The sequence below is a fragment of the Kwoniella dendrophila genome, chromosome 7, assembly GCF_036810415.1.
Source record: "Kwoniella dendrophila CBS 6074 chromosome 7, complete sequence".
In the NCBI taxonomy this organism is placed as follows: domain Eukaryota; kingdom Fungi; phylum Basidiomycota; class Tremellomycetes; order Tremellales; family Cryptococcaceae; genus Kwoniella; species Kwoniella dendrophila.
This window is the reverse complement of record NC_089482.1, coordinates 1,833,222-1,847,903: the sequence shown is the minus strand read 5'-3', so window position 1 is coordinate 1,847,903 and position 14,682 is coordinate 1,833,222. Positions and strand designations below refer to the sequence as shown.

At 41.2% G+C, this 14,682-nt stretch overlaps 5 protein-coding genes across 5 annotated transcripts; 2 read left to right on the top strand and 3 right to left on the bottom strand.

Annotated features, from left to right (window-relative positions):
• Positions 1-2,567: 2,567 nt before the first annotated feature.
• Positions 2,568-3,644, bottom strand: L201_005875 (uncharacterized protein; the record flags this gene model as incomplete). Its single annotated transcript, XM_066221603.1, has 4 exons — positions 2,568-2,892; positions 2,946-3,020; positions 3,083-3,361; positions 3,418-3,644. 4 exons carry the CDS (start codon positions 3,642-3,644, stop codon positions 2,568-2,570), a joined length of 906 nt encoding a protein of 301 aa, XP_066077700.1.
• A 1,422-nt stretch (positions 3,645-5,066) lies between these two features.
• On the top strand, positions 5,067-6,542 carry L201_005874 (uncharacterized protein; the record flags this gene model as incomplete). The annotated part of the gene is made up of 6 exons (XM_066221602.1): positions 5,067-5,115; positions 5,177-5,229; positions 5,288-5,298; positions 5,384-5,649; positions 5,700-5,793; positions 5,855-6,542. 6 exons carry the CDS (start codon positions 5,067-5,069, stop codon positions 6,540-6,542), a joined length of 1,161 nt encoding a protein of 386 aa, XP_066077699.1.
• Positions 6,543-6,845: 303 nt separating this feature from the next.
• Positions 6,846-8,747, bottom strand: L201_005873 (uncharacterized protein; the record flags this gene model as incomplete). The annotated part of the gene is made up of 7 exons (XM_066221601.1): positions 6,846-7,446; positions 7,503-7,577; positions 7,642-7,739; positions 7,896-8,180; positions 8,273-8,419; positions 8,492-8,552; positions 8,611-8,747. 7 exons carry the CDS (start codon positions 8,745-8,747, stop codon positions 6,846-6,848), a joined length of 1,404 nt encoding a protein of 467 aa, XP_066077698.1.
• A 1,301-nt stretch (positions 8,748-10,048) lies between these two features.
• On the top strand, positions 10,049-10,913 carry L201_005872 (uncharacterized protein; the record flags this gene model as incomplete). The annotated part of the gene is made up of 2 exons (XM_066221600.1): positions 10,049-10,111; positions 10,179-10,913. The coding sequence occupies 2 exons, from the start codon at positions 10,049-10,051 to the stop codon at positions 10,911-10,913; spliced, it is 798 nt and encodes a 265-aa protein (XP_066077697.1).
• Positions 10,914-11,169: 256 nt separating this feature from the next.
• L201_005871 (uncharacterized protein) lies at positions 11,170-13,549 on the bottom strand (the record flags this gene model as incomplete). The annotated part of the gene is made up of 12 exons (XM_066221599.1): positions 11,170-11,310; positions 11,368-11,470; positions 11,541-11,554; positions 11,617-11,692; positions 11,744-11,836; positions 11,901-12,223; positions 12,279-12,305; positions 12,374-12,644; positions 12,719-12,728; positions 12,796-12,882; positions 12,956-13,339; positions 13,426-13,549. 12 exons carry the CDS (start codon positions 13,547-13,549, stop codon positions 11,170-11,172), a joined length of 1,653 nt encoding a protein of 550 aa, XP_066077696.1.
• Between the last annotated feature and the right edge of the window lie 1,133 nt (positions 13,550-14,682).

The window sequence follows — 14,682 nt, the reverse complement described above, 5'->3', positions numbered from 1 at the left end:
AACCCCCTAACCCCCTAACCCCCTAACCCCCTAACCCCCTAACCCCCTAAACCCCTAACCCCCTAACCCCCTAACCCCCTAACCCCCTAACCCCCTAACCCCCTAACCCCCTAACCCCCTAACCCCCTAACCCCCTAACCCCCTAACCCCCTAACCCCCTAACCCCCTAACCCCCTAACCCCCTAACCCCCTAACCCCCTAACCCCCTAACCCCCTAACCCCCTAACCCCCTAACCCCCTAACCCCTAACCCCCTAACCCCCTAACCCCCTAACCCCCTAACCCCCTAACCCCCTAACCCCCTAACCCCCTAACCCCCTAACCCCCTAACCCCCTAACCCCCTAAACCCCTAACCCCTAAAATTCTCATCCGTTTCATGTATCATCCAGAGTCATGCAATGATTTTATTATAACTAATCAAGTCTTTCTCTATCATCTAGGCTTTAGTTGACATGCATAGCTGGAAAACTACCCAAATCATCTGTAATTTTGGTCACGGTCCGGCTTAGGGGTCAACAGGGGTCATTAGGGGTCAGAATGGTAAGTCGTCTGAATTTATTTTCTCATTCGTCACACAACATGCTCTATGCCTTCTCACTATTTTATCCTGGCTAATCAGCTCATTCTCTACTGATAATGTCAAACAGAAATGAAAAAGATCATACATGGCTGTCACCATCACCCATTTTGGTACCGTGGCGGGTCAAATTTTCTTAGGGGTCAGAATGGCGAGCCGTCTGAAAATATTTTATATCTCAACACACATCAAAGCTATCTTCATTCTGACTTCAGATTATGTATCCTAGGCCTTTACTTCACCATCTGACCCGTTTGCATGCATAAAAAAATTTCCTCACCGTACGGTCATCCCCTCCCCCCCCCCCCCCCCCCCCCCCCCCCCCCCCCTGGAACGGGCGTGTAACCCCTAATGTCCATCATACCACACCACCTAAATGTCCATCAACATGGACAGTACCAATAGACATTTTCAAAATCCTAAGGGGGGACCCTTGGAAATCTTGACTATTTTCTGACATGAATATCTTCTCAACCAACAAAGCCCTGAACAAACAAATGGTATTTCTGGCATCTCCTGATCATTCTGAATATGCCTATGTGAGTTTGGACATCAATATGTAAAGATCTGGAAAAACTCCCCACCTCCCGGATCTCCCTATAACCCCCCTAACCCCCTGACCACAGATCGCCCTATAACCCCCGGACTTTAAGACAACAAGGCATTCAACCATATTACTACAGTACCCAGTGGACTCCAGGTGATGGAAGCTGCATGTTTCATGCGTTCACCAAAGGCTTTGATGGGAACATCTCACCTGAGGAGGCAAGAGCCAAGGCTGTTGCGTGGATGACCGTCAAGTCTGCACGCTTTGAACCATATCTTGAAAGTGGAGACAATGGAACTTGGGAGTCGTGGGATCATTACCTGACAGAGATGGCCAAGTCAAAAACCTACGGTGACAACCTGGTCATTCGAGGATTGACCCAATTCTACGAGACCGTGTTGTGGTGCTCAAGCTTGATCGGAATGGTAATTACAGCTGGCATCACGTGGGTCCCGACTCTGAGAATCAAGTGGCTCTTTTCCTTACTGAAAATCCTGATCACTATGAAAACCTTCTGTCGATGGCTGCCCTGGGGTTAGCTAGTTTGCTTCACCTTCGTAGCTGCAAATGCTGACCAACTCAACTCGAATTATCTCAGAATAGGTATTCGAACTTCATAGCGAGCTCATATTGAGAATGCTATCACCCCCTAGTATATCACCAGTATTCACCTCTCCCGAGCCTGATTTAGATCATTCTATATTTGGGTTTGCGTGACCTGGATGAATCAGATACCTTAGTTTGACTATCAGCACAATCACTATAATGTAGATTTACAGTGCAACGATTCAGGTGGAGAAGCTATTCGTAATCAGCTCGTGAGTGATTCCTACATTAGTAGAAGCTGGTCAAATTAGCTTTGCAACGTAAATGACCCTTATCATCTCAGATCAAACGAGGAATATGGTTCGACATGGAGAAGTAATGGATATAAGAGGATATCGACAATATACATTCCACGTTGCAATAAGTGAGAGTATCGGCAACATGAATAATCTGATAAAACTGTATAAGCTAGCTGTTCAAGATCGAAATACGACTTGACTGACAGTTTAGGTTGAAATAGGAAACAATGAATATATATCGAACGGTCAACATAACCTATCGTGAATGATAAAGCTAGAACACATCGTTAAATTACAAGAACCAGAATGGGAATCGAGTGGAATAGGCATCGGGATTGTTCAGTCTGAATGTCTTGATTAAGTCATACACCGAATGAACAGGTTAGAGAGTTTATTAGAACGCTCTGATAGTGATATAGAACATGTATATTTAGATGGAAATATACCAAGTCGGGCAAAAAGCTGGATGAAATGTAATCATAACGTGAGCGTATAAATATCGCTATATAAGCAAACTGAAGTCAATATTTATGTCTGTCTGTATGCAAACCAGACTTATAACTTATCTCAAATGCGATGCATAAAAACGATGAGAATTCTATTGTACACTGGTCTTTGCAAATTCTTCTACATCTACAACTTCACCAACCCTCTCTCCGTACCAACTCCAGTTATCGGTACACCATGATTCATGCCAAGATGCTATCGCCATTCCATGTCCAGGTACAGCCATCATACTATCGTATTCTTCTTGGGTGAATTCGTTGATCTTGACTTCAGATTTACCGTTAATTTCTTTGGATAAAGCGATGATTTCGGCACCTGTTGGAGCGAAATTGTTGGTATGGAAGACTTTACCAGCGATTGTCAGTGGTTCTCGTGTTACAATGTCGACCAAGGCATCAGCGAGACCTTCAACGGTACTATCAACTTTGTCAGCTATGAACGATGTAGAAATGACGGAAGATATCCTTACACAAGATAGATAGGTTTATTTAAAGCGTCTTTGAAAAGAGTGATTTCGTTCTTTGATAGCTTGGTACCCAAGAATCTAGATTTCATGCGACATCAGCGATTGATATTTGTGGACGTGGAAGGTGAAACCAGACTCACTCTTCCTGAAAGAAACCATCGGCTAATAAACCACATTCTACATTTGTTACAGCAACACCAGCATCAGCGGCTGCTTGCGCAACGGCAACCATAGGTGTTTTGATAAGATCTAATCGTTGGTCGTAGGTGGGTTCATTTGCCTTCTTAGCGTTGGCTGGAGTAACTTGCGCCCACGCTGGACCATAACCTGAAGGAATGAGGGTCACGAAGCCTGGTGTTTCGGAAAGAGGCTTGATTAGTTTAACCTGGTCGGCAAGACCAAAGTATGCGACGTTGGAGCTGTTGAATGTATCGTTAGCAAGGTCGAAATTTGTTGATAAGAATAGTAGACTTACAGTAACACGTTGATACCCTTAACGGCTGCTTTAATTTCATCTTCTGAGCCTTTCTCAAGATCTAAAACCCGCTTTTCTAAGTCTTGAGGTAATTTCGAGATATCAGAAGATGGTCTATGCAATACTACCAGGTTGATTTTACCTTCATCTCTAGCTTTTAAGAGTCTTGGAGTAACGACAACACCAGTTCGACCACTGTGACCATAAAATCCTACTGTATGTACCATTATTTTACTGTTGTTGTTGTTGTGAGGGTCAGTTCTGTGTTGGGACAGTTTTATTACGACGTGGTAGTTGTGTTAGCAATATAATTACTTTGTTTATTAAAGGAAGTGGATAAACGTTACACGATATCATCATGATTTCTGCTATATATATACGCATTTCTGTCAGGCAATAAAATGATCAAGACGATGATTCAAGCAACAACAATGAGAGGAAAGGTCATAACAGAGAGCCGAAATGTTTACCGACCGACGGACATGGATATACCTATATCATGCATACCACACAGTATCCTAATGAGGTATCATCCGGAACCTTATCATTCATGCGTTGAGGCCGCGTTGAGAAACATTGAGGACGGCGCTTATTGTTCTACTTGCGGTGGTATATCCAGATGAAGATAACATTTCATCATTGTTCTGTGTGAATCAAATAGGCCAGCGCACTCCGCTCATCGCTTTGGAGACCGTCGGTCAGATCGTTCTAGCGTAGGAACTGAAAGGATGATCTTTGGAAAATGGGGTAGTCCATCAGGAACCAAGGTTTGAAGAATTGAGGAATATCACCATCATTTCCGGTGACGGGTAACCTGGTCTGGGATGACCGGTGATGTGATAAGCAGAGTGAGGATTGTGATTAATACCACCTGTAAGCTGGCAGTGCATCATGTAGCGCGGGGCAGCTGAATTACATGCACTGCTAACAACCATCTTATCTTTTCTTGGCTCTTGTTCCGATATCCAACCACTATTTCTATCGACAACTTAGACTCGGCCCACATAGTTCTCTTGTATATGTAACGAGTATATTAATACCACTTGACTTGGCTGAAAGGATGGAAAAGACATAAAGGGCATTGCTGGGAGAATCAAGTAAGTTAGCAATTCCACATTCACTCACGTTCTCAACATTTCTCATAACACCAAAATGACCAACACGCAAGCTAATCTCCACCCTCTTGAATCAGCAACTCCGGAAGAACTTCCTTGAGCAGTTGAGTCAGACAAGAAGCAGTATGAAGTACCCATCCACTTCAAATGTGGTGGACTTGAACAATCACCTAAGAATGTTCTTCAACAATGTCTAGCAGCAGAACATGCTGGACAAACAGCTAACCAGTTAACAGATGGGTCTTCATGTGAGCCATCTTATGGGTTTTCTAAATCAGCACTTACTGATATATTCAAAGGCAGGATGTATCACATGAAGAGGTCCCCTCGATTATTTGAGGTTATTATAGATGTCTGGTAAAATCGTTCACCAGAAATAATCATCTAGAACTCAACACGCTCTAGTAGACAGAATTGAGCTCAATGAAGCTGCTCAAGTAGCTTTGGCAGACGAAAGGGTCAAAGCTGGATTAGCTAGATTACAATTTGGAGATAATGTAGTGGTAGTAGACCCCTGGGATTACGGAAAGGACGATGAGCATTAAAAAAACCGTCTCCTGCAGATCTTGTTCTATACCAGAAAGTGAGTAAACCCTGCATATTTTCATCGTTCCAGTGAAGGTTTCTATTGACCGCTCTCTTAGTCCCCAATAACGATCCAACCTCCCCTACTTATGCCTTCCCACTCGACTTCATGGTCATCGTTGATCTTATCGAAACAATGAAAGTAATCAAACACTGCTACATTTGATTAGATGCTGAGCAGGTTACTTGGGAGCACACTGGTCCTAGGATAGTAGGCAGTCTAAAGACCGTGAATGTGATCATAGCTTATAAAGCAAACCAGCTAGAACAACTGCCAAACCACTTCGAGTTGTTCAGCCAGAAGGAGCTAGTTCTACATCAACAGGTAGACTTATCGAATGGGAGAAATGGAGATTTAGAGTCGGTTTTAATTGGAGAGAAGGAACGATTCATGATGTTTGGTTTGATGGAAGGCCTGTTTCCCATCGATCGCCCATGTTAGAGATGTTCGTACCATATGAATCCTCTTCGTCGAAAAGGTGCATTCGATTGAGGAAATGTCGGAGCTGGATAACTTCTAATGATCTATCTCGTAAGTCCATCTGTTCAATCTCAGCATAAAGATCGCTGACTTCTTTTCAGTTGGTTGTGATTATCTTGGACTCATTGCTTATCTTGGAGGTTACGTTGTTAACGCCAATGGAGAAGTTGTCGCGAAAAACAATGCCATTTGCATGTGAGTTTGTGTCTATTTCTACCCGACTAGTTCAACCACCAATCTGACGAACATATCACAGACACGAAGTCGATGCTGGTATCCAATGGAAACACACCAATCATCGAACTGGTCAAGCATCAGTTGTTAGAAAAAGACAACTTCACCTTCAAACTATCATCACCGTTGCCAATTACGAATATATCTTTTACTGGATCTTGGACCAATCTGGAGAAATTGTCTTCGAAACCCGGGCTACTGGTATCTTGTCAACCACTCCAATTGATCCAGCCAACAAATACAAAATCAACTTTGCTACCAGAGTTGGAGATGGTGTTTTAGCACCTTATCATCAACATATCTTCAACCTTCGTATCGATCCTGCAATCGACGGTTCTAATAATACCATCTCCTACGTAGATAGTGTTCCAATGCCTCGAGATTCCAAATTGAACCCATATGGAACAGGGTATATCACTGAAGAAACCAAGATCACCGAATCATCTACAGCCAATACCGACCCTTACAAGAACCGAGTATTCAAAATCTCCAACCCATCCAAGATCAATCCTGTATCACTCAGTCCAGTCGCTTACAAACTTGTACCCATCGCTTCGCAAGTCTTGCTTGCTGCAGAAGATTCTTGGCACAATCGAAGAAGTCATTTCACCGACGCTCCAATCTGGGTTACCAAGTACAAAGACCGAGAATTATTCCCTGCAGGTGATTACACCAATCAACACGCTCAAGGCAGTTGCTGCAAAAAATAGGCCCATAAATGATCTCGGGAGATTGCCTGTCTTCTAGAACATGAAGTACATTATATCAATTCTGAACCTGTACAATAGTATGCATATTTTCGTTTCTCTTTACGCTTCGAGGTTGACCGTTGAATAATAAGGTCAGTTGCGTTTCATGACTGCCGATTATATACTTGAGATTTGATGTGGTCGATGAAGTCACACTGAATATGCATGAAACATAACGTACATACAGTAACATGACTACAAGTACTTACTGAATGGCTGATACCATTGACATGAAACACTTCAATATAGTCTGTTTATACCATCCTACCAACCTCCAGTTTCAGCTGATCTAGTATTGTCTATATCTTGTATTGATTGACCCCAAACCTTCTCCTTCTTAACCTCTTCTTTCGCTGGACTAAAGCCTTTCCATTTAACTGAAAGACCTTTCGCACTCTGGCTTGTGACTTCGAATTCGGTATCTATACCCAACAAAGAAGGGCAATCACCATATCCGCCTATCGAACCGACTAAATGCCTCTTACTTCCCGCACATCTACCAGATACCTCATGTACACCCCATAGTTCATCTAGACTAACTTCATCGATATTCCATCGTTCAAAACATTCTCTTACAGCCTGTATTACTTCGTGAGGTGGATGCTTCTTTCCATCACCGGGTGCCGATATCGTATGCACGAATTTTCCAGCAAGTTTATGGGTATGTGAAGATTGTCCGGATCCAGGCATAAAAGGTAATTCGACCGTACGAACCGAACGAGGTGAACGAAGAGGGAGGCCAGTAGCGAGTCGGAAGATGGCTGTTTGGGAAGCGAAAATGGGTTGTCCGGGCTGAGAGGGATCGTCGGAAGGATAATAAGATGGCTGCGAAGAAACACCGACACCTGATACTTCAACATCGTACCTGAGCAGATGTGATTAGTATTCAGTTCGCTATAAGTGACTGATAAATCTGCTCACCCCCAATTAGCTGCCTCTGCTTCGGCCCATGCTCTAAATTCTGCACTTGTCATTTCCAGCTTATGATCAGAATGTCTAAGACCGTATGTGGCTCATCAGCGGGGAACATTCCTTGCACCTAACCAGATGGTGTACTCACCGGAACACCCGATCTGTCCTTCCCGTTGGGTCTACAAAACCTTTCTTTGCGAAATCATGTTCTTCGGCACGAGGAAATTTAGCATTAAAGTCGAAATTCTACATATGAGTACGCAAATTAGCAAGTTGACATCATATACTGGAAAGCTAATATGAACATTGTCAAGCAGATGGCTCAAGATCGTTGACTTCGTCTTTAGGGTATATACAATATACAGAAGGTGGATAGAAGGCAAATCAGAGACTAAAACTCACAGGCGTAGTCACCAACATCAATTTCGGTCTATAGGTACCAAATGTAACCACACCAAACCTATTCAGGACATCCGGATCTAAATGCTCTACCACTTCTAAAAGAACAATCGCTTCGAAGCCTTCTAATTTCGCATTATATTTTTCTATCCCACCTAACCACAATTCGGTGGTAAGCGGTTCCCATCTAGGTATTGTAGAAGCGTTATTGGTTGAAGCGGAAGGAGGTGAGAGTGTCTTAAGAGCAGAAGCTATCACTGAGGTAGATACATCGAGACCACCTAGTCGCTGATACCGATGAGAAAGATACGGTCAGCATATGAAGTGAAACAAAGGAAATACTGTATTGAACAAGTAAAAAATGGGTGAATCGCACGTACTTGGATGAAGATCTCTTGCTCGCCATTCAAGTTTGCTTGACCATCGGAAGATATCTGGTCAGAGCGTATTGGTGGTTCGGCAATAGTTGAAGGAGGAATCACCAGAGTTTCCAGTAAAGACCCTGGTCCACATCCTATATCGAGTACCTTTAAAATGATATTTAATTCTTAGTTACTATACGTACGAGATTTATGTGTAACAAGATTTATACAACTTACAGATCGTACACCTTCTTTTCGTATCACATCCAAAGCCCAATGTCTTCTTTGCATCCATAATCTAGTAAAATGAGGAAGTTTAGAACGTCATAACACCGTCGGATCATCAGCTGACTTACTCGGGTGTAAAGGTAACTCCAGTTACTGTACTTTCCTCTACCATGGATACCTCCGGTTGACTAACATCTTTGGGTAGTGATGAATGTGCGAGAAGTTCTGGTGACTCAGGTGTATCGATATCAGATGTTGAAGCCATACTGAGCGATAGATTAGGAATATATGATTTCTGATAAATGGTCTGAAGTATATCGCTGGTATACAAGTGTTTATCTATGAGTTTGTGATCAAGTCATCGAGACTTTTTTAATTGAGATTAGATTAATATTTTGATTTTGATGCTTGAGGTCCAGCTCTAGCCTCCACCCTTGTAGAGAGCAGACTTCTATTGATTATAAGGAGAATGTGAAGGACGATAGAACGATAGGAATCTAAGAGGAAAGGAAAAAGAGAGAAAAGATAGGAAATTGAATGAGTAACCAATTAGACTTAAAAAGGGCGGGGCTACATGCTATACCCCTATACCCCATCGTTAAATTACCACTTTTAGTAATTATACTCTTGTTACGTTTCTTCAAATCTTTATCCCCACTTATCTGCGCAGTTTGCATCTCTTTCTTCACCTTGGCCTCTCTTTCCAACACAGTATCCTCATCTTGAAGATCTTGTGAAAGATGCTCACTAGATCTCAGAACGCTTCAAAGGCATCTTCCCCATATTCACATTGCGATGTACAGCCTCCCCTTGATGATCTTAACTATAGTATCCGATGAAATCGATGTTTATATACACGACCTCCCTGACGAAAAGGTATGTTGCCTAAGATGCTTGCAACTGGCAAATGATAAGTACATACAGTCATCAAAGTCTTTAGAACATAAACCAGTGTAGTGATTTCAACCTTTGCAATGGCACTCCCATCTTTCGTTATTGATGTAGGTTAGGTTACTCAGGTTATTCTGCATGCACTATCATACTGTCGTACATCGTTATTGAGATTGAATTTAACAAGTATATCTGTATTTCTCGGCCGCAGTTGTGCAGCTGAAGATGCTTTGATTGTTTATGAAAGTACCTCGGCAATTGCACAAGATGTGACCGAAGGTCCGTTCTTCTTCTTTTGTTCATTCTCTGGAAAATTAGGGTAATAAGCATATTTGATAGTTTAATCGTCATGTAACTTACGCATCTCCCATGTTTTCCGGAGTGGAAGAAGCTGAACATCGGTGAGGGATTTAAATATTTAAATTTGTGATTCTATTGTTAGCATGATGTCAGAGTATTCAATCACGGCAATTGACCTCCTGCAAAGATCGCTATTATATTATCTCCTTTTAAGGTAGACAAGATGTATGTTGCCATGGTTCTAACGTACGCAGCATTTAACTGTATATATAAGCGCCATTCAACAGCTCTTCCCGTTTCTTTCTGTTTGTCCATTTATACAAAAAGTGATCAAATACAATAGACCATAGAGCCGATTAGAATACATACATCAAGATGGCCCCTGTCGATACTTTGTCATTCAAATGTGCAGTCATTACTGGTGGAGCAGGTGGCTTAGTGAGTAGCACATGTTGGATAATAATCGATGAAGGACGATCAATGCTGATTCAATCAATCTTCGCAGGGTAAAGCCATGGCTATTGAACTCATCAAACGTGGTAAAAAAGTTTTACTTGCCGGTCGAACAGAATCAAAATTGGTTGAGACCACTAAAGAAATCGGTGCAGCTGGATATTACGTTTTAGACACTGGAAACATCTCAAGTATCCCTTCCTTCATTTCCAAAATTACACAAGAACATCCTGAATTAGATTGTTTAATTAATAATGCGGGTGTACAAAAACCTTTAAGAGTTTTAGAAGACGATGAATATAAATTTGATTTAGCTCAAGCAGATCAAGAAATTGATATCAACGTTAGAGGTCCGATGCATTTAACTGTCGGTTTGATTCAACAACATTTCAATAAGTTAGAGCAAGGTGCTGTTGTAATGAATGTTTCATCAGTTTTAGGTTTCATACCTTTCAGCGTGATCAATCCGGTCTACAATGGTACAAAAGCTTGGTTACATTTTTTTACAACTAATATCAGACAACAGTTAGAAAAAGATGAGAGTAAACTTAAAATTGTTGAAGTTGTTCCACCTCAGGTTGAATCGGATTTACATAGAGATAGAACAAATCCAGATGACAATAAAAAGTCTTCAGGTGCACATGCTCTCTCGATTGAAGAGTTCATGGATGATGTGAACAAAGGTTGGGAAGCAAACTTAGATACTGTCTCAGCTGGTCCTGGCTTAGATGTAACAAAACAATGGGATGAGGTATTCGGTACCAAGTTGAAAGCTATGGCCAAATAAATCCTAGTGAATATCGTCTACCGTTAGCTATAATGCGCTATCATTTGACATTCATCATTGCTAATTCAGTTTGTCCATCACAGTTAAATCAATCCATTCTCTTATAGTTGATATGCATATTATAAAAATTTCCATGAATTCATCTACCAGTCCCGTCTGTCTATTTGAAAATTCCTCGTTCCAACGCCTATCGATTTGTTTATTTACCTAAAGATCATCTATGATATTCAGAGCGGTGAGATTATATATCTATAGCTTATGCCCATTTACCAAGTACACTCATACCAATAATACCGCAAATCATAGCCAAGATAGCAGCGATCACCTTGTACGGTTTAGCATCTCGAAGGGGACCATCGGTAAAATCACAAGAGAGAAGTCGGAAGGCGGCGTAGAGCTATCAGAGAGATCAGTGAGCGGATGCTTCTCGTCGAAATCGTGAAGAAGTACTTACCAAGATACCAGCACTAATGGAGTTGAGTATACCGACTGAAAGTAAAGAAGCTTTACCATTTTGAGAGAATGATTTTCTAACTCCGATACCGATTCCAATACCACTATAGATAAGGTTAAAGTCAGCATAATTTTAAGGATGAATTATCAACGATAATATCGACATCAACTTACATGGGGGTGATAAGCTGAAGAATTGATAATGGTTAGCATACAGCTACTTTGAACGGGTAATATTGACGAAACTCACAGTGAAAGCTAAAGCCATCAAGAACTGTCTTGCTTTGGATATGGTTCGGAGAAGAGCAATTCGTGCACCAAGTGCTCTGCAAAGCATGTCAGTCAAGTTCAAATATATCTTGAGCAGTTTCACTCACAATCCTTCGAAGAATTGATGGAATACGATAACAATAAGAAGAGTTGTCCAACCATTACCACTACCTGCACCGAGGGTTACACCAATCATGATACTAAACAAACACATGATTAGCTACAATTGGGTGGTAATTTGTAGAGAGTAGAAATTGGACTTACGAGTGGAAGATAATACCTAATTCAAGTAAGATAACTTCCCAATTTTGTCTACCCTCAAGTACTAAATCGTAACCGTGATCATGACCATCATGTGAATGATCATGTTCTGTATCAGAATTATGTCTGATTTTTTCTGCACCTGGTGAACCCATTCGTGCACCTTGAGCGTGATCATACTTCTTGTGAGCGGCTCGTGAACCGATAAAATCGAATAAAAAGGTAACGAATGCAGCTGCTAAAGCGATAGCTGGAGCGGTCGATTCGTAGCTCATATGACCAATACATTCATTAGCGAACATGACGAAACCGTGGTAGAGCAGATGCTGTGGAATATAATCAGCATTGTACAGATTGTAATGGTTTTAAAACTGTACTCACGATAAAAGCAGTTGACAAGATTACGCCCTACGAGATAAAATTATCCAATAGTAAGCTACTGTGTCAGAGATGGACATGAAAATAAGCTAACTTACAGTACCGAAATGTTTAGCAAGGAAGAAAATGTTTGACCATAAACCGGCTCTTCTACCAAAAGCGGTATGATCATTGTGATCTTCAGTCAAAGTGTTCAGGCTTTCATCACTTTGATTTCTCTTTCTAGCCCATCCAGTGACCAAAGGAATCATTGCACCTAAACCGGAAGTTACCAAGATGATAAATAATGCACCAACATGTAATCCCATATTGAAGTCTTCTTGAAGAATAGCACCACATGCTAGATCTTCTGCTGAACAATCACCGTGGCTAGAAGAAGAACGGAAAGAATTTTAGAATTCATATTTGACAACTATCGTGATGCTCATACAAGGTTTACTCACGTATGACCGACTGAAAAAAAGGAAAGATTAGCTTTAGCTATATCAGATTAAACAGATTCAAACTCAACTAAACTTACCATGGATGATACATTCTCCAGTGTCTTCAGCATTCTGAGCGGCATCTAATTCTTCTTTTGAATCGAAACAATCCCAGTGCGTTTCGTCTAATGGCATTTCAAGTCGTTAGTGCTGCATCTCATATGATGTAACGAAATACTCATGAAAGCACAAACTTACGCCAGAAACAATTACTACTTTGTGTAGGAGAAGGAATAGTTGGTTCACCAGTTGTAGTTGGAGTTATATTTTCGAAACCAGGTGCTGGTCCAGTACAATGGTAATGATCTACATGAAGTGTACAGCCTACTGATTCTGTTGGTGGAGGTGGTATACCAGAAGAAACTGATGAAGCGGCACCTTCCAATCCTGGTGCTGGACCTGAACAGTGATAGTGATCTACATGTAAAACACAACCGACTGATTCGGTAGGTGGTGGAGGTACACCTGAAGCAGCTGAAGAAGTTGCGGTTGTAGGTGTACCAGCTTGTGAAGTAGCTGCAGCTGCGGCAGAAGTTGAAGTACCAGTACTTCGAGGTCCAGCGCAAACCCAAGATCCATCAACTAGATAGTCGAAAAAGGTAAAAACGATTTAGCATATTTTGATAATATAGGTTTAAGAGAATTGTCAAATGGTTGTCAAAACTTACCTTGTCGACATCCTACAGATTCTGTTGGAGCTGGTCCAAGCGAAGTGGAAGAGGATGTACCAGGACCAAATTGAGCTTGAACAGAAGCTAAAGCGAGAACAGCTGATAGAGCGACCAACTTCATTTTGAACGAGCGCTTTGTTTGGGCTTTTTTTTTTCTGGTTGCTGTTTAATTCAATCAGATATACCACAACTCAAAGTTGCTAACATGAATATATATCTTTCTCAAAATAGTTCTTCACATTGACATGGACCAAAAAAATTTCGGATCCACATGTGTCTATCGGCTACTTTGCAAAAGATGCATATTCCTGACATCCGGAGTTTCCACTGACACCTTGATGGGACACGGTGAGTTCGGAAGGTTCTTGATTAGGGATGTAATTTTCATTTCTCATGATTCTAGCGATGATTTGGTTCTGATGAGATACAAGAAGGTGGTGATGAGATGTAAGGAAATGTTGATATGACTGCTCTTGGCAAGATCCGCAGCCAAGACTTTTGAAAGACGGAAAGGGGCAGAATCATATCATGATTATATGGCAGGAATGGTATCAAGAATCTAATCTGATGTGGATATGCTATGTGTCGTAACAAGTAAGTGGGATTAGTGAAAATGAGTACTTTTGATCTGAACAGTCATACATCAAAATTAACAGTTGAAAACTCTTGGCATATATTATATCGAATGATTATATTCTAAAAATGAGTACCCAACAGGTAACGTGTTAACGTGGTAAAAAGCGGAAGTAAATATAATGTCTCATCCCGGATCAATCAACTTTTAACCGATCATCACATTTTTAGTACATACATATCTTTCATACTTTATTCTTCATCTCAATATTAGCATATTAGCACGAATATGGTATCTAGCAAATGAACTCATCATTCCTGATAACCCTAAAATTGTTAATCCACGGGTAACCTTTGTATCTTGGCAGGCACCATCCATTCCAATCGTTCAATCATTCAACCCATATTCAAGACATACTATTGGATTGAAGAGTGATCAAGTAGCTCGATTGGATGAAAATTACCTCAGTCAGATCAAAGGTGATAGCGTAAGAAGCATTTTGACAGCTCCATCAATGACTATTCTGGTACTCTCGAAATTGAATTTTTAGGGTTATCAAAGTGTAATGGATCCGAGAGGCCTACTTGGCGAACAGTCATCGCTACCTTGAGGATCTAAAAGGAACATGAATCTTTACAATGGTTGGGGGCTGATCATTAAAAAGTAGATCTAGCAGAAAT